General features: G+C 38.9%; 1 protein-coding gene across 1 annotated transcript in view; it reads right to left on the minus strand.

Annotated features, from left to right (window-relative positions):
- The window catches only part of LOC108719900 (cyclin-dependent kinase 6), a 63156-nt gene that overhangs the window by 13409 nt on the left and 24294 nt on the right, over positions 1-25453 (minus strand). The window contains exons 3-4 of the mRNA XM_018269182.2: positions 23633-23768; positions 15496-15663 (exon numbers count right to left, since the gene is read on the minus strand). Coding sequence (XP_018124671.1) covers positions 15496-15663; positions 23633-23768 — 304 coding nt within the window. The remainder of the gene's footprint in view (positions 1-15495; positions 15664-23632; positions 23769-25453) is intronic.

Below are 25453 nucleotides of genomic sequence, written 5' to 3' on the forward strand. Positions count from 1 at the left end.
TGTCTTACATCGGAAAAGGTGGTCTTTCGTGAATATTGACCAGACATTTAGTGGATCTAGACACAGTTTGGTGTGAGCTACGCATCTGTCAACCTAGCCACAACACACAAACCAATGTCCTATCAACATTAATAAAGGTTTGAATATATAACACAGCTGCTACCTATTAAAAAGGAGGAAGTCATAAAACCCCACTCTCCAATTTGCAAATTTTTAGTGCTTAGTATAAAACTACCTGCCCACATTGGTATACAGGAATATGCAGAACTTACACATATTTGAACATTCCACATTCCTTGGAGGTGTATTTAGCTTTTAGACTGTAAGCTCTGATGGTCTAGGCCATCTTTACCACCATTACACCCTGCTGCTTGGTTACTGCTTACTGGTCCTTAACCATAAAAACCCTATGAAAGTGTATTACATTATTTGCTAATAGCCAACTTCAATGTAGATAAATACAAGGTTATGCACTTGGAAAAATATTTTATTAAATTTTTTTTATTGCTATTTATACACTACGGGGCAAATTTACTTAAGGTCGAATATCGAGGGTTAATTAACCCTCGATATTTGACTGCCGAATTGAAATCCTTCGACTTCGAATATCGAAGTCGAAGGATTTACCGCAATTCGTTCGATCGAACGAACAATCGTTCGCTCGAACGATTAAATCCTTCGAAACGTTCGATTCGAAGTATTTTAATCCATCGATCGAACGATTTTTCTCTGACCAAAAAATACTTAGAAAGCCTATGGGGACCTTCCCCATAGGCTAACATTGACTTCGGTAAGTTTTAGGTGGCGAACTAGGGGGTCGAAGTTTTTTTTAAAAAGACAGTAATTCGACTATCGAATGCCCGAATAGTCGAACGATTTTTAGCTCGAATCGTTCGATTCAAAGTCGTAGTCGAAGGTCGAAGTAGCCCATTCGATGGTCGAAGTAGCCAAAAAAAACATTCGAAATTCGAAGTTTTTTTCCCTCTATTCCTTCACTTGAGCTAAGTAAATGGGCCCCTAAATCAGTGCTGTCCAACTTAAATCTGGAAAATGTATTCTATATGTTTATGTCCTGTATTCACTGAACTGACTGACCTCTTTTTCACTTACATTGTAATTGATTTCTGTAACTAACCCTAGATTTGTGGTCATCTGAAACATTTCTGCTATTGATACACGCAAAGGCTTTTTTTGTCCATAGGGCTCCTTGGCTCTTTCAAGTTTTTTTTACCGAACCTAACTAACCTTTCTTTGATGAGTCTTCTTTACTTGGGGTAACATAACAATCTAGAATTACATTGGGTGGTGCTACCAACCTTTACACCTAACTTGATTGTATTCCAAAATTTATTCATGGCCTTGTTTATACTCTTCTCCTAATATGACCCTTAAAACATATGATTTTCTTTTAAATGTTCGTACAGCTCATGGTTTAGAAATGAACTACCCAAGCAGAGTGAACCTAAGGGAATGTGCTAATGTATTCCTATAAAATGAAACTGAACAAATGAAATTTCAGTTAATTTCAATTCAAAGGGCAAGTATGACGGCCTTGAATATTTCATATTAAGGGCTAAGAGTTTTTAGCTATGGTAATTACATTTCTACTTATGAGTGTAATGATAAATGTTCCTCTGTATACCTGTAGAGAGACTCTAAGTATGCAGAACTAGAGTGCTCTGCACCTCGTCTTTGGGACATGCCCAGGCAATTACCACATTCCTTGTAGGGAAAAAAGTGCCAGCTGTTTTCAGACTTTGAAAATAGTTGGCAACTCTTCATAACCTATGTCTGATTCCAGAGGGTGTAAGGACACATGGGGACATATTTTCTTTTTTATCCAGGTTACCAGGAATTTAAAGTCACATACTGGGCATTCTTTGGTGGCAATGTTTGGTGAGAGCAGTGCCAGATTAGTCACCGTCTGATACATTACCTGTGTTGGAAAGAAAAACAGCTGCTTTTATAATTGAACAGTCTAACGTTTGAGTGGCCTCAACCCACAGTAGAAGGGGTTTATTTATTGACACTCTTCCAACTATAAAAATAATAATTGATTTTGGCTGTATGCAGGTGAAAGTAAAGTAAAAACATAGAGATAATCAGCCTCTGTCTCAGAGTTATAGTGCTCATCCAGGCTATATTTGCACATACATTTGCTTATAGGGCAAAGCCAGTTGCTCTTATGAATGCCTTATGTTAGTGGATATTTGCTCTGCCATGGCTGCTAGGGAATTGCAGCAAGAAAAAAAATTGAATTCCAGTGGATAAACCTATTTAAAGGAAAAGGAAAGTCTCAATCACTGGAGGTGCCAAATGTCAGACACCCGTCAGTGATTGTAATCACTTACCACATACCCTGGACTAGAGTCCTGCATGGGTCCAATCAGAAGGATCCATTACTGACCTGGACCCGCTGACCCCTAACCCAACCTGCATCCACCACCAACACATACCCCTACCCAGAGCTGCTACCCGCCCTGGACCCCATGCATTTAAGCTTATGTGACATCATTCCCAGCCGATTCAGCAGGAAAGGAACAAAGAAATTTACCTAAAACATTAGGGAGGCTGGAAGGGCCAAGTCCTGAACCGTAGCTGGATACCCAGACAGGTGACCCAGCGAACTGTCATCATAGTCGGGGAATGTCTGACCAAGACCCAACCTCTTTGTGGGTATTCATCAGGTACCCGACCCAGTGCAGGACTCTAGCCTGGACTTGTGTTCCTGTTAGCACTGGTCCGGGGATCTTTCAGACTGATGCATGTGCACTAGAGTGGAAAAGACAGCTTTTTGCGCTACTGCACATGCACACCCATGTGAGGAAAGAAGAAACAGAAAGAGGATTGCTCTGTGGTGCTCCCTCAATATACGTGGACTGGTTTAGCAAGGAGGAATCATGAAAATGATCCAGCAACATCTTTACAAATACTGACCTGGTGGTAACTACTGTTCTTCTATAGCCAGTCTAGCCAATTAACCCTCTGCCCTTAATAGCCATCAGCTTTACATTGCTTCACTTCTATCGGTTACTTCATTTAAAGACAATGCAAAGCCCTACCAAAATGTAGGGCTTTGCAAAATCAGCACATATATATATCGGATATCATTCTGTTTCATTTAAAGATAGTGCTTACCCAAACTCTGAAATGCAAATGCCGAAATTGTTAGTTAGCACAATGCCGGGTTAACTGCTGATTTCCAGGCTGCACTCATACACTCCTGCAGAACTGATCTTATTGGATGCTGATTAATGACATAGGGCATGCACAATAGTGCTGATCTTCCTGGAGATTTTTACCTGCTACCAATGTCTGCATTTACATGCTGTAGGGAAAGGGTTGGCGACTAGTTGGCACAGCCTGTATCTGCCTCACATTTCATCTAATAATTATGCCGGAGAGGGATATAGTGACTTTCTTGTGCAACACAAGGTCTTCCTATGCATGTCATTAGCCTCCTAAATGCACCCTAGATAACCATTCCCATTCTTTCTATTGGTGAGTGGCATTGAGGAGTCAAATTGGCCAATAAGCTAATACAAGTACTGATGAACCCCGTAGGAGTATAGCAGCAGCCTTTTGACAGGCCTCAAGAAATTACAGTGAACCAGAAGAGGTTAGTAGGGATGAGAAGGTTGACCCGAAACCAATGGAACCAGCACATTCAGGCCAAGAGGATGAACCCTGGGTCAAACGTCAAGCAGAGTCATCAGATGGGTGTTGGGTCAAGTGTGGGTAATAAAGTAGAAGAAGACTTGGGGCTGGGTTAGGAAGTAGCAGGTCTTGTAAGGGTTGAAATTTCTGACCGGCTCATCATGAATGGTTAGTAAGAACATGAAGCTTTGAAAATCTGTTCAATTGCAGGTCCTGGAAAAGTGTATATGACCATTATGCATGTTGTTTCCATGGCTGAAGGTGCCTGTTTATTACAAAAAATAAATGCAATGTACTTCATTGCTGATCCATCATGGTGTCCAGGGGGAAAAACCTATATACCAAACCTACACATGATATAAATATTCTCACCCTACAGGTCTGCATTAGGGTTGGAGGCACAAACCTCATTGGAGTGGCATCAAGCCTTTGGGAAGAGTGAAGGTCAGTTGTGGGTGGAGAAATAATAAAGTGACAGGCTTTTTACTTTATTTACAGTATTTTCCCTAAAAGAAATGACAACCCCTGCTCTTATTAAAACCACATTTTAGCACAGCATTGTTGCCCAGAGTTGCAGTAATGGGAATATAAGAGGAAGTAGACAAATTTCGTGCAAATAGCAAACCAACAAATCTAGCCCGATCTGGTAAAATATTTATATTAGTTTTGCACTTTGCTAAAATGAAAAGAATTGTGTTGCCATTATATCAGGTTAGAGAATTTATACCTATAATAAAAAAGGTATATTATAAAATGTGTATACACCAAAATTTAGGATTTAACCCCTAACTAATAGCCAATTGGTAATATAGGTTAATTGAATAGTCAAAAATTTATAAAAAGGCAATATTTATTCACAACCATGCCCCTATTTGTAGTTAAAACCAATTAAAAACATAAGGTAGTACACATGGGAGAAGGGATCCCTGTGTATTAATGGCATATAACATATATATATATCATCATCATCATTTATTTATTTATATAGCACCGACAAGATACGCAGTGCTTTACCTTACAGGGAATAAATGGTGGATGACAAACAAGGGTTACGGAGTACAATAGGATTAGAGGGCCCTACAAATTAGAGTTTACAAACTAAAGGTTAGGGTACAATTGAGATATTAGGATTTTAGAAACAATTTCGTGATTTTTGATATATATAATCGCATACGCATTTTTCCCACATCTGATTGCATATATCGGATTATGTGATTAAGCACTTATTTGAGAGGGATCTCTTCTCCCATGTGTACTATTGGTTTTAACTACAAATAGGGCATGGTTGTAAATAAATATTGTAGGGATGCACCAAATCCACTATTTTGGATTCAGCCGAACCCCCGAATCTTTTGTGAAAGATTTGGCCGAATACCGACCATCGAATAGGCTATATTCGACCATTCGACTTCGATTCGAACGATTCGAAGTAAAAATCGTTCGACTATTCGACCATTCGATAATCGAAGTACTGTCTCTTTAAAAAAAACTTCGACTTCATAGTTCGCCAAATTAAAGCTACCGAAGTGCAATGTTAGTGCCTTCCACAGCACTTTTCTACATTTTTTTTGGTCGAATAGAAATCCTTTTGATCGATCGTTAAAAAGCGTTCGAATCGTTCGATTGTTTGAATACGCTAAAAATCCTTCGAATTCGATATTCGAAGTCGAAGGATTTCAATTCGAGGGTTGAATTTCGAAAGTTTTTTTAACTTCGAAATTCGACCCTTAGTAAATCTGCCCCAACATGTTTTTTTCAGCAAGTGATGAGCCCCTATACAAGTATCTATCCACTGGTATAAATTAGCTATCATTCCAGATCAAAAATATGCCGTCTGACAGTGATGGAACACAGAGGCATTCTTCTGATTTTCGTTAGAACCTTAGTCCCTGAATGTTCCGGGAAATGAATACGCTGAAATGGCCTGCTGTGGCCTCCAGCCCTCACTAAGGGAAGATGTACAAAAATGCTGAACATGCTGGAAGGACAAATCAGCTGAGTAGATGACAGTGGCTGCCTGCCAATGTTTACAACCCCCTGGGTGGGAAAAGCAGAGAGAACGGTGATTTGTGGAACTTTTAAAAAGCTCTTTGCCATTGCCGCTAGGTCCTTGTGTGTATGATTTATTTATCTATTGCACACTGCTTACTCTGTGTTCAAAGAAAAATACACCCTGAGTAACATGACATTTTCTGAAATATTATTTTCCTTTATTTATATAGCCATACCATATTGTGTTGTGTGTTAACACAAGTCCCACATAAAAACCCAATGGCGCTAAGTGTTCCTTTCCTTCCACAGACAGAAGCTCATTTTATAAAATAAGCCTAGTTATGGTTGCCACCGGCTGCCAGTAAGACACCAGGCCAGCAGGGCTTTAAAGTCGGTACGTCAATATTTCAACTCTGACTCCTCGCTTTATAGTACCTCCGACTCCTTGGTTTTTAAAGGAACAATAATGCCAAAAACTGAAAGTAATTAAAATCAGAGCTGTGCAGTCGGTACATAAATTATTCAACTCCGACTCCTCCGTTTATGGTACCTCCGACTCCAACTCCTACTCCTTTTAAAGGAACAGTAACACCTAGGGGCACATTTACTTAGCTCGAGTTGAAGGAATAGAATAAAAAATACTTCGAATTGGCTACTTCGACCATCGAATTGGCTACTTCGACTTCGACTTTGAATCGAACGATTCGAAGTAAAAATCGTTCGACTATTCGACCATTCGATAGCCGAAGTACTGTCTCTTTAAAAAAAAAAACTTCGACCACCTACTTCGCCACCTAAAACCTACTGAGCATCAATGTTAGCCTATGGGGAAGGTCCCCATAGGCTTTCTAGCCAATTTCTGATCGAAGGAAAATCGTTCGATCGCTTCGAAAATCGATCGCTCGATTCTAAGGATTTAATCGTTCGAACGAATAGCGCTAAATCCTTCGACTTCAATATTCGATAGTCGAAGGATTTAACTTCGACGGACGAATATCGATGGTTAATTAACCCTCGATATTCGACCCTAAGTAAATGTGCCCCCTAAAATTGAAAGTGTATCTATGTAATTAAAATATAATGCACTGTTGCTTTTCACAGGTAAAACTAGTGTGTGCTTCAGAAAGACTACTATAGTTTATATAAACAAGTTGCTGTGTAGCCATAAGGGCAGTCATTCAAGCTGGAAAAAAGGCAGACAACAGATACAACACCATTGTATTGGACGGGGCTTATATGTTATGTGCTATTTAACATGAGCCTTTTCTCTTTTTTTACAGCTTGAATTGCTTCCCCCATGGCTACACAGCAGCTTATTTATAAAAAAAAATATATTAGTCTTTCTGAAACAAAACACTGAATGCAAACAGTATATTATTATGTTAATGCATTCATTTTTGGGCGTTACTGTTTCTTTAATATATGTTTTTTCCACGTGGATTGAAAGTTAAGTACACAACATACAAGGCCAAAAGCTCATAAATACAGTATAAACTATATCCTTTGTTAATTCAAAAAACAAAATCAAAGTTAAACTAGATAAATCAAAACAATTGGAAAACAACTTATACAGTATAATAATTGAAGCTGGCATATAGTTGTACAATAGCCATTAAATACAATCCAATATTAACTACTTGCTTCTGCCATAACCTCCTTCACAGACGTGTGCGTCCCCATTCAATTACACCAGCTGCGCCGGAGTTTTTTCGCCGGCGCGCTGGGAAGGGGAAGGGGAAGTGTAGGGGGGGAAGTGTAGGTCGGACTGCGCAGCCTAGGGGCAGCCGGCAAAGAAATCCGGCGCTGAATCGGTGAAAGTGAAAGTTCATCCTTTGAAAAATACGCCTTTCAAAATCCCATAAAAAATGAATGGAGAGTGGCGAAATGTCACTCTAGAGGACTGTGGCGACCTCTAACTTCACTGATAAATATACCCCGATGGATGCATGTTACATGAAATTCAGTATTTAGAATTTTTTGTGAGTGTGCAGTGATATTAGTGAAATGCATGTTCTAACCACGCTGTGGGTGCAGGGCCCTTGAATATTTGCAGGCCTGCTCATCCCTAAGCCATAAGGGCTCTTACTGATGAGCGGTTGTAGCTGCGCTCCCCTGCGTTCCGTTTTTCTGTGTTCAGCCCCAGGGGAGTGCAGGAATACAGTAGATGCATTAAGCTTTTTTCAATGGGGCTGACTCACACAGGCGCGTGTAGGCGCTGAACGCAGGTTGAGACGCAACATGCTGCATTTTTCCTGCGTTCGGCGCCTACACGCGCCACTGTGAGTACAGCCCCATTGAAAAAAGCTTAATGCGTCTATTCCTGCGCTCCCCTGCGGCTGAACGCAGAAAAACGGAACGCAGGGGAGCACAGCTTCAACCGCTCGTCAGTAAGAGCCCTAAAGCACTGATATGATGAAATGCATGAAACAATTGGTGCCATGAAATGGTATACATGAAGTAACAAGAGAGCTGTTTTATGCACAACATATCGTTAGACTGCACAAGAGAAGCCAAAATATGCACATCTAAATGGACTGTAACAGGGGCCTCTTTCAGTGAACAAAGCAAGCTCAGTTTGGCTCCTTTTCCCTAGCCCTACCACATCTGAACATCGTTAGCTGGAAAATTCCAGATAAATTCTGTCATTTTGTTGTGCCTTTTTATCCTGCCCAGTGCTCTTAGAGCTTTAATGTCCAGATGCCATTTTTTCCCCTTTATCTGTCGCTTTATTTTTGGCTCTTTGCCAGCGGTGGTCAAGTATAAATATAGAAAAGGAAAAAAATATGGTACATTTCCTGGCAACTTTGTATATAAAGTTTTTTTTGCCAAGAGGCCAAACTTTTTGCTGGTATATTTCACAAAGATATAGTTATTGGAATGGTGCAGCCCCCCAAGCTCCGAGTCCCCTTATGTCTGACATACATAATCAGTTGTTTCTATTCTAGCAATGTGAAACCAGGAGAGGCAGAAAGTCTCAGTAATCCGGCAAAACATTTTCTGATTAGAACTCACACTGCCCATGTATGCTATAGGCCTGGGAATTTACATGCCTTCCAGCTGTTGTCTACCACAATCTCAGGATTTAAACATAATACGCTTACTGCCTTACAGCTATTATAATATATATATATCCATAGGGACTTTCAGCCAGCTATGAATGCTGGGAGTTCTACTTCACAATACAACTAAAACATCACATATACCACATCTGAACATCTGAACATCGTTAGCTGGAAAATTCCAGATAAATTCTGTCATTTTGTTGTGCCTTTTTATCCTGCCCAGTGCTCTTAGAGCTTTAATGTCCAGATGCCATTTTTTCCCCTTTATCTGTCGCTTTATTTTTGGCTCTTTGCCAGCGGTGGTCAAGTATAAATATAGAAAAGGAAAAAAATATGGTACATTTCCTGGCAACTTTGTATATAAAGTTTTTTTTGCCAAGAGGCCAAACTTTTTGCTGGTATATTTCACAAAGATATAGTTATTGGAATGGTGCAGCCCCCCAAGCTCCGAGTCCCCTTATGTCTGACATACATAATCAGTTGTTTCTATTCTAGCAATGTGAAACCAGGAGAGGCAGAAAGTCTCAGTAATCCGGCAAAACATTTTCTGATTAGAACTCACACTGCCCATGTATGCTATAGGCCTGGGAATTTACATGCCTTCCAGCTGTTGTCTACCACAATCTCAGGATTTAAACATAATACGCTTACTGCCTTACAGCTATTATAATATATATATATCCATAGGGACTTTCAGCCAGCTATGAATGCTGGGAGTTCTACTTCACAATACAACTAAAACATCACAAATTGTTCATAACTGCCATAGACCCTCAAGTTTTATCTAATGGATGTTCGGCCTCAAGTGCAGAGCTGGAGTTGGAGTCGCCTAAAATGTAGCCACTCCAACTCCGAATAACTTTAAATACCAGCACTGAAATTAAGCAAATCAGATTTAATAGCTTCTATGAAGGAGGATATGGCAGAAGCAACTCTGTTTAATTAACTTTAGTTCATTTTCAATTGTATTTAAATGCCAGCTTCAATTAAAAGGGGTTGTTCACCTTCAAATGCTTTGTTCAGTTTAGTTGGTTTCAGATAGTTATAAAATAAAGACTTTTACCAATTACTTTCTATTTTCTATTTGCGACAGTTAAATGTATCAATTAAATGTAGCACTGGATCACTGAGCTGCTCCTGGATCACTGAGCCACCAGACTGAAACACTAGACACATAGGTTACATAGCAGATAACAGATAAGCCCTGTCCAATACAATGGTTTTTATCTGTTATCTGCTATGTAGCCTGTGCCTGTTCTGCTTTTTTCAGCCACATTTAAAGGAATTGTTCAGTTTAAAAATAAAAACTGGGTAAATAGATAGGCTGTGCAAAGTAAAAAATGTTTCTAATATAGTTAGTTAGGCAAAAATGTAAGGTATAAAGGCTGGAGTGACTGGATGTCTAACATAATAGCCAGAACACAACTTCCTTTTTTGCAGCTTTCTTGGTTTCCATTGATTGGTTACCAGGCAGTAACCAATCAGTGACTTGAGGGGGGGGCACATGGGTCATAACTGTTTGCTTTAAATCTGAGCTGCATGCTGATCAATTGCAAACTCACTGAACAGTAATGTCCCATGTGGCCCTCCTTCAAGTTGCTGACTAACTCAGAGTTAGAGAACTGAAAAGCAGGAAGTAGTGTTCTGGCTATTATGTTAGACATCCAATCACTCCAGCTTTTATACATTACATATTTGGCTAACTAACTACTGTATATTAGAAACATTTTTAACTTTTCACAGCCTATCTATTCATCCAGTTTTTATTTTTACACTGAACTGTTCCTGTGATATTAGAACACTGCACAAATAAAGAGATATATTTTTCTTTACAGCTGATGCAGTTTTAGGATTTTGCATAAATATGTAAAGCAGGTTTGAAATTAGGTATGGATTCGTCTCAATGACTTGGTCAAACAGATGTGCACTACAAGGCTTTTGTTGCTCCTGTAAATTCATTTAAACACTGCTAAAAGGTGTGTAAATTTTGTCCTCGGCCACAAGGACAACATACCTGACTTCAACATGAGCCCAGTAACTAAGCCTTCTGCCTATCATTTTAATTTACAATTAATCAATTAATTCATTAATTAATTGATATATTATTTGTTATTGCACAGAGCGGAGTAAATAGTACCAAGGAGCCCACTCCAATGCACAAACTGCAAAAAAGTTCAATTTGTGCCCTATTTTTTGCAATTTGCCCTGCAATAATTATTCAGCCCTTATGTTTGAGTGCTGCAAGAACTGCACTCTGGTTCGTTTCTTGTAACTGATATTTGCTCCATCCTTTCCCCTCCATATTTGGGGGTCATCACTACTCCTGTTTAAATGGGAAACACCTTTAAGTAAGTCATGTCAGCCGCAAAAGAACATAGAACTAATTGGTGATTTAAATTACACTAATAATGTTAAATTTTGAGCTTTCTGGACCTTTAAAGGAGAAGGAATTGTCTTTTAACTTAGGGTGCCAAAAGTTAGGCACCCCCAAGTGATCACATTTATTTACTCGAAACCCCAGGCCAGTGCTCCTATCGGAAGAAAACTGCACCGGCCCGGGATTCTTCCAACAAGCACCACTGAGCGATTGTCTTCCAGCTTCTTCTATCTCCAAATTTCCTGGGGCAGACGTATGTGCAGTAGAACAAAATAACTGTTTTGTTAAAGTTTGGCTTTTCGTGCTACTGCGCATGTACAGCCGTTAGAAAAAAGAAGAAGCCGGAAGACAATCGCTCAGTGGTGCTCGCTGGAAGAATTCCGGCCTGTGCAGTTTTCTTCTGATCAGAGCACCGGCCCGGGGATTCAGTTAGGTAAATGCGATCACTTGGGAGTGCCTAACTTTTGACACCCTAAAGACCTTTCCATCTCCTAGTTTTCTTTCCAAGAAAATATATTGCTGAATTGTTCCACCATTGACCGGATACATAAACTCATAAGCTAAAGATGCTTCTGATTATGACAAAAAGTAGTTGTAATACACTCCCATTATTACTAAATGAATAGGATTTATTGTATGCTCAACAAGATTTAAGCTGTTATTGGTTATGGTTAAATTGAATCAATATGTTTTTTTAAATCAATGGTTCTGTTAAAAACATTGTTGAGAAATTTAAAAAAGAAAATTTGAGTGTCATGAACAAATATGTATTGTAGGCTTGGTTTCACTTATATTCTGGTCTGTTTTTCAAAGGGAATGCCAGCAAGTTTCCTGCCTAGGACTGCGCAGGAGCAAGCCAAGGTCAAATGTAGGGAAAGTCAAAATAGGCTGAGGAATTCCACCTACAAGTCGTATACTATTTCCTATTTACCAACTGCTAATTTGAAATTTTAATATTAAAAGAGATTAATAACAATATGTATAAAAAAAACATAGATTGCATTGTTATTTATTTTCCATTTTGCATGGTTGCACTGGATCCATAGCAGCGCAAAATTCAAACTGGTCCCCTAGACACCGGGTAACTTTGCTTATGCAAACTTCCTGTATGCTGTGGGAAAGGTGTTGGCTTTGGTGCCAATAAAGGATCCTAGGAAAAAATTGCCTGGGGAGAACACTGGTCCTTGTCATGTTCTCTTTGCCACCCCTTGCTTCTTACCTGGCAATACATAGCTATGAAGGTTTGGCCAACTTTAGAAGTGTTGTAGAAGGAAGAGCTCTCAGAGCTCAGAGCCCAGATTTGTGGAAAGGCCATCTAGGCCCGGGCCTAGGGCAGCAGGATTTTAGGGGGGCAGGATGCTGCCAACCACACCCACATTGGTTCAAAAACACTGGGGATGAGCTACAAATTTTTTTTAAATTTCCCATGCAACAATCCCCATTGTTCCAGTCCAGATGATGACAATTTGCACAAATAAAGGGGAGGGGACAGAGGCGACGAACGGCAGTGGGCCTAGGGGCGCCTACTATGTAAATCCGGCCCTGAGAGTTCTCGCACACCCGTGCCAAGTAATTAATTAACTAGTAGCCTCCGATAATCTGTAGAAAGCAAGCACACTGGCACACAAGACTGTTGTTGAAGGTAACCCCATGCAATATGTTTTAATGCAGAAATGCAACGTTTCAGGGCACGCCCATTAAAAAATATTGCATGGGGTTACCTTCAACAACAGTCTTGTGTGCCATTGTGCGTGCTTTCTACAACTGTTGAAGTGGACAGCAGCAACATTAACCCCCCAAAATCAGTGGAAAGGAGGTTGGTTTTGAGGTGTTGCAGTTGGGGTTCAGCCTGAAGGCCACTCAGTGTGAGAATGTGGCAAATTGCTCTCCTAGAAACAAGCCAAAAGGCAAGCTTGAAGATCGTTGGGGATGAAAATGTATCTGCTTTTTGCTTAATATTTTTGAAACCATGGCCAAATGTCTAAGGGGACTTAATTTTAATATGGCCAACTACGTGAAAGTCATCCCCGATGTGGCCAGATACTACACTCAACTTGCATCTGATTTATACAGGAGCAGTGGCCATCTCCATGTTGTAGCTCCCACCCTTTCCAGCTAAATAAAATAGCAATAAAAGTCTTAATGAATCCATCAAGTACAATGTACATACTGGTTTAATTGTTTTGTTTATGCACAAAATCCATATTTTTGTGATTCAGACAAACCTCACCTCTTTCAAGAAGGATTCAGGCGAATCCAAACCCTAATATGCATCTGTAAAATAGGCTGTGGAAGGGGAAAACAGAACATTTTTCCATATTCCCTTATGTGACCTAAAGTCCTGTGGTTATAAGGTTTCGGATTTGGATTTGCCAGGCTCTTGAATTCGGCTGAACCAGAATCCTGGGGAAAAAGACTCAAATTTGTCTTAATCCCAAACCAAATCCAGGATTCAGTGCATCTCTAAATTGTAGCATTCTGCACAAGAGGTTTCTGTATAACTGATCCCATACCTTTATCCGAAAACATATGCCTTTTAATGTTATACTACAGATAATACACCCTCATGTATAGGCTGCTAAAAACAAACTGTAAAATTTCAACATAGTAATTTACCACAGTAACATAGTAGCTGGTTATAAAAAAGGAAAAATCCAAAAAAAAATCAGTTTTAAGAGTTATTTTGCAGCCTTGTAATGGTGTAATTCATTTGATGTCTCATGTTGCTCTTTTTCCCAGAAACTATTGGGTCTGTTGAGAAGTGTTTCTATATGTGGAGCATCTCTTGCAGCTGACTGAAGCTTTCTGTAACTTGGTTATGAGATTACCATGGTCCGGTTAGTAACGTCAGACTGTTTATTCTTTACCACATTCTTTCCCACTGTAAAAAGGTGCTTTTTAAATGCCACATTCCAGCGCTGGTGCCAATAAGTCACTGGGGCATATTTTCCCACAAGAACTGATTCCATGTACAGAACTCATCCTAGCGCTATATAAATAAATGATGATGATGATTTACATCTTCTGGAATGTTCTGCTACCATGCCTTGCACAGAACTGTCACAGATCAATACTTTATTAGTTATATATTTCTTTTGCGTGTGCCCTCCATTACTATTATATCTATATAAGTAACTGCCTGGGTTCTGGGTGGTAGCGGGTGGTAGTTCAGCAACCACATCCATAGCAATGACTCAAAACTCGCAGGACTTTAAAAAAATGTAAAAATCCTTTTATTGAGCAAAATTAACATTTCACCCACATATTGAGACCTTTGTCAAGATTATTATTATTAATATTTTACTAAAGCTCTGAATATGTGACCACACCGTTGATTTTGCACATTAAAATGATTTTGTTAATTTTGTTAAGCGAGTCCTGTGAGTGCTGAGTCATTGCTGTGGAAATATATATATATAGAGAGAGAGAGAGAGAGAGAGAGAGAGAGAGAGAGAGAGAAGGTGCACACCATAGACAGTTGTCTTACCTGGGTGCCTGAGCTAAGAAACAACAAAAGCAGTGGCGTAACTAGTTGTTACTGGGCCCCATAGCAAATTCAATTTAGGGCCCCAAAATATTTATAAGTTGGCCTATTTTACCAAGATATATTAAAATTGCTAATTAATTACGGTCTCACTGGGCCCCCTACACTCCTGGGCCCCCTGCAACCGCAGGGTCTGCTTCCTCTATAGTTACGCCCCTGAACAAAAGCAATGCAGAAGAACGGCACTCACAGGACTTGCTGAATCAATCTTCCAAAGGTTTATTTTGCTCAACGTTTCGGTGCCCCACCAGCATTCAGGATTCAGGAATCAAACAGTGCAACTTCACAGGGACCTTCGTCAAGAATCAAATAGTGCAACTGTTGGGGACCTAAACGTTGAGCAAAATAAATCTTTAGAAGATTGATTCCGCAAGACCTGTGAGTGCGGTTCTTTTGCACTGTAACTTTGAAAGTTCTGATGCCCATTATTGGCTTATTGTAATCACTGGACATCAAACACAGCAGAGCTTGGCTGGAACTATGAAACCTGGTGGTCAATTGATGTGTAGTGGCATTTTGGGGTATTATCAGAGTGGATCAGAAAGTATCTTGTAAATATCACGAGTTGAGTAGTGCTCTGCATTTGAATTGCAAACACTGTATACTATTTATGGTCTGCAATATCTATGTAATAAATATGAAATAATTAAAGGGGAAAAATACACCTGTATTCGATATGATCCACATATTTAGATCTTGTGTTGGAATCCTGCCAACATAAGTACAGGTATGGCATCAATTATCCAGATCCCTGGGATCTGATAAACAATTGTCAGTCTCTAATGGGCACACGCTCTGAGGCTTCTTTTATGCAGAATTAATATACAATGTACACAGATAAAGTAGAGGTTAATAAAACTTACCACTGATGTGAGTGCCATCTGAAAACTGTAAATTCTGGCAAGGCCGAAGTCTGCTAGTTTTATCTGTCCGTTGCTGGTGACAAGAATGTTTTGAGGCTTTAGGTCTCGATGCACCACTCTATGGGAATGAAGAAAATCCAGTCCTCGAAGAAGCTGGAACATCATATCCTAAATGCACATAATATGGAACATATAAAGGAACTGAAAAAACCAACATTTACACTAATAGAGCGGCATGCATAACGCTATAATGTACAATACATACATATAATACACAAAAGCCATGAATATCTTGTAAATTATATCCTTATAAACGGTGACTAGTGATGTCATCAGTTATAAATGGTGAGTTCTGATGTCATATCTGTCACATGACTCACTGAAACTTGTGAATTATAATAAATAAAGTACCCCCAGTTGCAAAATATGAGGATATTAGAAGTTACCTCTGAGTTCCATGACCTTTGGCCTCGTGTTTTTATATGGTCATGAAATTCCTCGGTAACTTATAATATCCTTATATTGTACAATAGGGGGTACTTTATTCACTATATATACAGTAGAACCCCCCATTTTACGTTTTTCAGGGGACCAAGAAAAGTAGTGCCGTAAGTAGATTATAATATATATATATATATATATATATATATATATATATATATATATATATATATATATATATAAAATGTAGATAATTTTTTAGGCCCCCAAAATGTTTAGAGGTTGACTTGTTTTACCATGATTTATTGAAACTGTATATGAATTAGGGCCTCATAGGGCACCTATACCTCCTGGGCCCCTCTGCAGTCACAGGGTCTGCTTCCTCTATAGTTACACACAGGAGTCAGTTTTAATTTGAGATACAATATTTACTGTGTTAATAACAAGGGTTAAACATTGCAGTGTTAATGTTACACTATGTGGCATGGGAAGGCCTCTCTGTCAGTCACATACACAACCTAAAGCAATAAGTGATTAGTGCAGGACTGTATAAGAATTGGAATTGACCATTTACAGGCAGAACCATGGCAAAATATACATTTGGTTAGTATTTTAAACCTCTTTTTCACAAATAATAACATTCACTGAGTGAAAAAAAAAACGTATTTATGTAGTAAAATCCAGGAAAACATTACTTAAAATCAGGGAAATGCACCCATTGAAATGGATTATAAATTGGTGGGACCACAAATAATAAATGTAAAATGCGGGAAAACCTAAAATCAGGATACTTAAAATCGAGGTTTCACTGTATATACACATTGCCTTCGCTTTACCCATTCAGTGCAGGGCAGGCTACAAAATTACACTGGCCAAGACTTATAGCCCTCATGATAACATATGATACTTGATGGGTGACGGGTAGCACAAAAGGAACATTTCTTCTAGCAGTGTATAATACAATAGAAAATGTGTTTTTGACACATACTTATACTTAAATGGTGAATAAGAAAGGTTAAGTTAGGGGTAACCTATGACTAAGGGATAACTCCCGAAACATGTTAGGTCTTTCCAGCAGGAACTCCAATAAACCCCATTTTCAGAAGTGCCATCTGCCTTTCGAGTTTTGTTAAGTTAGGGGTATCCCACAACTACTACTGGGCATCTGAAAGGCCACCTCAAGCGGCAAAGAGCCCAGGAACGCCCTTGCTTGTTTGCCATTTATTAAAGCTGTAATTAACCTATTTTACCTTAAATATACTGTATCCCATTAGTGGAAGTTTCTGCTGATTTTTTATTAAACTTATTGTCCTGAATGGTACATGTACAGTGTGTTTCTTTATTTTCTCTGGATCGACATATCTTTTATGAAATGTCCTTGCAACAATGATATACTGTATATTACCTAAACTAGGCCGTATGCAGCCCACATTGAAGGCAAGTTTGACAGAAGGAAGTTGGATATGGCCTTTTAAAGGCGAGCCATGTGGCAGGTGTTGATAACTGAAGCTTTGGGCAGGCAGGTAAGGTACGTTAGTGTGGGGCTTTTGCCTTCCTATAGCCGTTTGTGGATAGCAGCTACTGTAAGCGTCTCTGTCTCAAAGATAAAGTCTGGAGGATCCCAAGCCACTCAGGCGAATATTTTTTTTTTATTAACAGTCATTTCCTCTCTGGTGTAAGTTGCATAACAGCATGTGACAAGCAGAAATGAATGGGGACACTGCACTGCCAATAGCCCTGAATAGTTCTGGCTGTGGGCGGCCTGCTAACCCACCCAGCCAAGACCTCACAGGAGACATGGCCAAGGGCCCACACTGCTATTCACTGACAAGCCAGCTGCTTGCTCATTAGAACAATAAAACAATGCCAGTCAGTCACAGAAAGAAAAGTTTAACAACTGCTCCAAAATAAAGTTGTTTTAACCCTTAATTCAAAGAAAAACCTAAAAGACATTTGGAACCCCCCCCCCCTTGTATAAACACTCCAGCAATGGGAATGAATAATAAGCATGACTGAGATCTCATAACTAGAGCTCTTGTTATAAGTCACTAGCCAAAGGATAATTGCAAAATGAAAAGGCATTTAAAGAAGGAAAGTCTACTTAACTTGGGGTGCCAAAAGTCAGACACCCCCAAGTAGATGTATTTATATACTTGACACTATAGGCCGGAGTTCCTATCAGCACAAAACTGAACCAACCCAGGGTTCTACCAGCGAACACCACGGATCGATCATCTTCTTCACTTCAAATTTCTCAGGGGCAGACACAAAATAGGCAAATTATTTGTTAAAGTTAGTTTTTTCGCGCTACTTTGCATGCGCACCCAAGTGAAGAAGGAAGCCGATCCCTCCGTGGGGCTCGCTGGAAGAACCCCGCGCCGATGCAGTTTTCTCCTGATAGGAGCACCGAGCCCAGGGCGTCAGGTAAGTAAATGCAATAACTTTGGGGTGCCTAACTTTTGGCACCCCCAGCAGACCCAAGCAGGGTCGGACTGGAGCATTGGGGGCCCAGCAGGACTGCAAAACGAAGAGCCCTCCTGGCAGTCCCCAGGGGACCCCTCCCGACATCCAAACTCCCACCATACGCATGCGCCAAAGACACAGTGCTGCTCGCATGCATGGTACATGAAACGGACTTTCTTTTTGGACATTTCATTAACGCAATGCGAAAAGGTATGCCTTTGCGCAAACAAATGTTGCTCTGTGTGAATTTAATACAGCTTTTGCGAACCTGGAAAATGTTTAGCAACCACTTCCGACAGTGGAAGACTGCGAATTTTATAGTTTGCGCCAATGCGCAGTCAATGTAATAAAGCTTCTTACTAAAAAAAGTCGTTATGTTTGCTCCAAAAGATTACGACACCTTCAAGCATTTCTTAAGAGTGCGCAATTAAAATTCGCAATGCGCAATTAAAATTCACAATGTAATAACAGTTTAAGGAACAATATTACATTGCGAGATGTGGATTTTTATTCTTATTGGTGCAAATTGTTTTGCTCTTTGCGACTTTTATTACATTCCCCCGTTAGTTTTTTTCTTTGAATTTTTGAGCATTAATAATTGGACCAATTGCAATAAGTTTGGTCATTTGGACTGTGGACAGTTAAAATTAATTATGCTAATTATGTTAATTGTTTCAGCACTGGGTAGTGTTAAATAGCCAATGCACATACTGATTTGAATGCTTTACAAAGGGGTTTACCCCAAAACGTTGCACCTTCACAAATGAACATAGCAAGGGCTTGTCCCTGATTGGGTTTGAATTGAGTGGCAGTGAAATAATTTACTTAAGAAATTGGAGATTACCAAAGCCTTCTTCACAAGGCATTCATTCCAAGGAGAGCCAGGGTGTGCAAGTGTGGTAATACTTAATACGTAATACTCCGCCACAAATAAGGCATTCTTGGTCAAATATATAAAAGTAAATATGGCTAAAAAATAATAGTTTAAAAATTTTAAATAATGATCTAATGTCCATCCTACTCTGTCAGCCCCACTGGAATTCTATGGTGCGATGTGACCTTATGTGGATCTGGCTTTCTACAAATCCACTATTTTCTCATGTATCTACATATAGGGGCAGATTTACATAGGGTCGAATATCGAGGGTTAATTAACCCTTGATATGCGACTGCCGCATGTAAATCCTTTGACTTCAAATATCGAAGGATTTACCGCAATTAGTTCGATCCCCAACAATTAAATCCTTCGAACCGAACAATTCAAAGGATTTTAATTAATCGATCGAACGATTTTTCTACGACCAAAAAAACCTTAGAAAGCCTATGGGGACCTTCCCCATAGGCTAACATTGAGGTTCGGTAGGTTTTAGGTGGCGAAGTAGGGGGTCGAAGTTTTTTTTTAAAAGAGACAGTACTTCGATTATAGAATGGTCGAATATTCGAACAACTTTTAGTTCGAATCGTTCGATTCGAAGTCAAAGTTGTAGTCCAAGGTCAAAGTAGCCAATTCGATGGTCGAAGTAGCCAAAAAAAATCATTCGAAATTCGAAGTTTTTTTTATTCTATTCCTTCACTCGAGCTAAGTAAATGGGCCCCTTAAACTAGAATGTTCAATGCTTATGTTTTTGTCTTGAAGTGTACATAATTCCATACGTCTCTCGAAACGACACTGACTTTTCTGTTTTGAAGTGTATTGAGAAGGAGGCTCTTTTGAAATTTCTTACATGTCTGGCAGACAAAAATGATCTCAGATAGGAAGATTGGTTTTCACACACTAAATGCAGTTATCCTTTAGGCTTCAAAAAGAAACTGTAATCAGAGATGTAAATTGATGAGTCCACAATTTCAGATAAAAACCACATTTCTTAGAGTTTCATATGCTGGATACTAATGGTAGAGCTCTCAATTCTACAGGATATCATATGACTATATGTAACTGTACTCTAAAAGTGGGATAATGCACAGCTGTCACAGAAAATACTCAAAATAAATGCACTGACTAACCTAAAAAACATGATTAGTGTGACCACATGAGCCCCATTATCAGAAGGCGGCTCCTAAGTAGAATTTCAGCTGCGGCTCTTTGAAGTAAGAGTTTTAAAACTAGTAATAGCAGTCTCCCTAATAACAGGTATTGGTAGTTTACAGAACTGTATACCAAAGCCGTTGTGTGTATCATAAAACACCTTCTAGTCACTTTAGAGTGGTCTAAAATAGACTAACCCAAAGTTCTACATATTTAAAGGGATACTGTCATGGGAAAACACATCAGTTAATAGTGCTACTCCAGCAAAACTCTGCACTGAAATCCAATTCTCAAAAGAGCAAACAGATTTTTTTATATTCAATTTTGAAATCTGACATGGGGCTAGACATATTGTCAGTTTCCCAGCTGCCCCAGTCATGTGACGAATTATAAACTCAGTACAAACTCACATGTCTGCCTATGCCTTTCTCATCAAAGATCTGTATCTACTTGACAACAAATGCTGCAAAATATCCAGAAATGTGTCTTGATGTTTCAAGGTTAATTCTGACTTCTTACTTCAAAATACATTACTCAAGTAAATATATAGGTTGGCAAGATTCTAAAATAGAATTATACAGTCACGGTTAAGTAGATACAAATCAAGCTTTTCTTCTGGCCTTTTCTTCTGAGAATGCTGCAGAAATGTCTCCCATTATACAGTAATCAATAATATACACTCTAGATTTCAGTAGCCCTTTGTACCACCACCACTCTACACCTATCCCACTGCTTGTTGGGTAGAGGTGGCTAAACAGCATCATGTATGGCCCAGTGGATTCCTATTTAGGGCAGAGATACACGTTCAGATTTGGGGAGATTAGTCACCCAGCGACAAAGCTCCTCTTCTTCAGGGCACTAATCTCCCCGAACTGCCTGGCAATCGGAGCACTTTGTTTTCTGAAGTGCCCGAAATTGCCTCACGAGGAAACGTCGGCCTTCTTCGTAAAACGTAGCGACCTGAGTGCCATACCGCCATTGATTTAAATTCTAGCTGTCGGGAGGCAGTTCGGGGAGATTAGTTGCGCCGAAGAAGAGGCGATTTATCTACTAAAGCGACTAAATCTCCCTGAATCTGAACGTGTGTCTCTTAAAGCCCTCAACCCCCTCTCAGGGGAATACGGTCAAACAGAAAGAAACACACTCACGTGTGCATAAAAATCAGTACGCTGTCCAAAGACTCCACCTGGGGGTGTCAGGTTAGAGTTGGGTGCACCCCATCAAAATATTCCACAATGAACTCCCTGGCATAAAAAAACAAGATATTAACTAGCAAAGTATGAACACTGCTAAAATAATTATTTTATTTATTGGAGTTTTTGCATGTCAAATGCTTTTTATTTTTATTTAAAAAACAATCTTAAAGGGGTGGTTCACCTTTAAGTTAACTTTTAGGGGCAGATTTACAAAGGGTCGAAGTGAATTTTCTAATTCAAAAATGTAGAATTTCGAAGTAATTTTTGGGTACTTTGACCATCGACTAGGCCAAAATTCGATTCGAATTGAAAAAACTTCACAAATTCGACCATTCGAAAATCGAAGTACTGCCTCTTTACCCTTAAAATCTGGCGAATTGCTGTTTAGGCTATGGGGGAACCTCCTATAATCTATATGAGCCGTTGGCTAAGTTTTGAGAAGTAGAAGGTTTTTTTGTAAAATCGTACGATCGTACGATTAAATCGTACAAATCAAACCATTTGATGGATTTCATCGCACGATCGAACGATTTTAATTTTAAGGAAAAAACCTTCAACTTCGACTATCGTACTACACCTATTTGATGGTCTAATTTCGAAGCTTTTTCACTTTGAAATTCGATCCTTGATAAATCTGCCCCATAAGCAATTTTAAGCAACTTTTCAATTGCTCTTCATTATTGTTATAGTTTTTTAATTATTTGCCTTCTTGTTCTGACTCTTTCCAGCTTTCAGAGGGGGGTGGGCACTGACCCCATCTAAAAAATAAATGCTCTGTAAGGCTACAAATTTATAGTTATTGCTAGTTTTTATTACTTATCTTTCTATTCAGGTCTCTCCTATTCATATTCCAATCAAATCAATAAGGTGCCACACTTACACTAGATCGCCTTTTGCAGCGTCGGGTGCACAGCTGTGTTCCTCTCTGCCCAAGGAAAAACTCCACTGTAAAGCAATAATTCCAGCAGCACTCCGATATGTGAATCAAAGATTATTTATTCATGCCATTAGCAGAGCCACATTATAAAACCTAACTTTGGAGAAGCCTTGTATAACAATACACATTTATCTGGCAAAAGTTTAAAACAGAATAAGGATTATAGTGGTCTCTGTGGAGCTATTATGATTTAATGTGCCATTTTTAAATGTATAGCTTGGAGATATGATAATAGGATAATACATGGTTTTCATTTAATGTGGAAGTATATTTTATATTTAGACAAGAAGAATGTTATTCACCCCCCCTTTAGACTAGAAGAAAAGAACTTTCATTTGAAACAACGTAGAGGGTTCTTCACAGTCAGGACAGTGAGGTTGTGGAATGCACTGCCGGGTGATGTTGTGATGGCTGATTCAGTTAATGCCTTTAAGAATAGCTTGGATAATTTTTTGGACAGACATAATATCAAAGGCTATTGTGATACTAAGCTCTATAGTATAGTATAGTATAGGTATGGGTATATAGAATTTAATTAAAAGTAGGGATGGGTGTGTGTATGGATGCTGGGTTTTCATTTGGAGGGGTTGAACTTGAACTTTTTTCAGCCCAATTTTACTATGTAACTATGTAACTATTCAATACAGTGAATATTTTTCCTGTGTCCAACTCCAAATACTGTATAACATATACATTTCCACAAGCTTTTAAATCAAGGAGAGATTACAATTTGAAAAGACAGATTAAAGTTTTTTAGTATGTTTGAAAAATACGAAAAAAACCAACACATCCAAAGTTTTATTATGTCATTATAATGATAGCCTTTAGAATGGAACTGCTGGATAGGTATAGTATGGAAAGCAAAAATTATATGAAATATAAAATTTAGAAGCTAGTAAAAAAAAATGTCAAAATCCAAAATGAATTTTTGAAAATGAAATGGAAGATTATATATTAAACATTCAAGCCCTATAAAGGTTGTAGCATACAGAATCCATATACATAAATATATTCACTTTTCATAATGTTGGAAATAAATAAAGATTTTAAAAAAAAATCACTTTTCAAAATTACCTTAATAGTTTCATTTGGGACCCCAGGATCTGGTACTTTATTCAAGTAAGTGGTCAAATCTTGATCAACATGTTCAAACACCAGTGTAAGTTTTGTCTCTCTGTCTGTCCGTGAAACTGTACATATATCAAACAACCTGCAGAGAAAAAAAAGCATTAGGGGGGCAAACCATCAGCCAACCAACTATGCAGTGGGGTCAAATAAAATTTAAAGCTCCCCTTAGCTCAGTGATCCCCAACCAGTAGCTCGTGAGCAACATGTTGCTCTCCAACCCATTGGATGTTGCACCCAGTGGCCTCCAAGTAGGGGCTTATTTTTGAATTCCAGGCTTGGAGGCAGGTTTTGGTTGCTTAAAAACCAGATGTACTGCCAAATAGAGACTCCTGTAGGCTGCCAGTCCACATAGGTGCTACCAAATAGCCAATCACAGCCCTTATTTGGCACCCATGGAACTTGTTTAATGCTTGTGTTGCTCCCCAACTCTTTTTACATCTGAATGTTGCTCATGGGTGAAAAAGGTTGGGGACCCCTGCCTTAGCTAAATATAGCTAAATATAGCTAAATATAGCTAAGTATGATGATGGTGCTGCATATGAACATTTGCTAACAGAATGGACACAAAAGTATGCAGGGTTTCAGAAAGTTTTGTCTTACACTATTTTTACATTTTTGAATAAATTAAAAAATGAACTATTAAAAAAAGGGAAACGCCACTAATAAATGTGGCAAATTACAACACTTTTCTGACAGCCAGAAATTTTCTTAACAATGATCATGTGTGTGTTAATACCTTTGATAAAAATGTAACTGATGTGAAAATATAAAGATTCATCTGTTAGGATTTTAATATATCTACCCCCAGTGAATGCAGAAGGAGACAAATAGGATAAATGATCCCCCCTTTATGTTTAGGCAACAGTGTATACTATATGGTGCTGGTTTTACTGTAAATTGATATTGTCTTCAGAAATAGCCCCTTAATATGAGCTCCCCATAGAAGTTCTCTGGTCCCTGTCTGTGTTTCAAATGAGGGGTGGGCGTGTCCTAACTGTCCCTGCCAAAACACAGTAGGAGGGGGACAGCCAATCACAGCCCTGCAGTCACACATGCAAAGAAACATTTCAGTTCTCTATCAGGTCAGCCCAGCTGCTGATTGGTTCCTATCTTATAGTGCAGTATGCTGGCTCCCTAAACAGCCAGAGAATTCAGCGGTCAAAAGTGGAAGATATGGGCAGGACTAGTAGGGTGTGTGCAGAAATTTTCAATAATGTTATCAGAATTACAACTTTTTTTTAAAGCACATTCCTTCTATATCTAAAATAGTTTAATGCAATAATACATTCTTTTTCTTTACATAGTATGTCTCCTTTGAATGTATGTGTAAAAAAAGAGCTAAAAGAATATGAATATAAGGTCAAAATCACAGCTTTCTGACACCTCACCTCCTTTTCTTTCATCTACAATTTCTGTTCCTGATTGGCTGAAATCTATATAATTCTTACTGCCCCTATTTCTGACTCATGTCACAAGCACCGAGCTGCAGCAGCATGGCGAAAAGCTGTGTGACGCATGTTGGAGTTGTAAATTATTTTTCAGGGGCACCCTGACCATCTATATGCAAGAGTATAATAAATAAAAGGATTTTGTTTGATTAATCAGCCTTGAGTGTAACCTCTGAAGAGAAAATGCTTGACTTTAGGTTAGTAACCTGCAATAAATATATTTATATAAATCAACATGGAATGCAGCCGTACAGCCTATAACCCCAGCACATGCAAATAGAGAGGAGGCAGACAGGTCTGAACATCTGAACATAAACAC

Source organism: Xenopus laevis, chromosome 6S (genome assembly GCF_017654675.1).
Source record: "Xenopus laevis strain J_2021 chromosome 6S, Xenopus_laevis_v10.1, whole genome shotgun sequence".
Classification (NCBI taxonomy): domain Eukaryota; kingdom Metazoa; phylum Chordata; class Amphibia; order Anura; family Pipidae; genus Xenopus; species Xenopus laevis.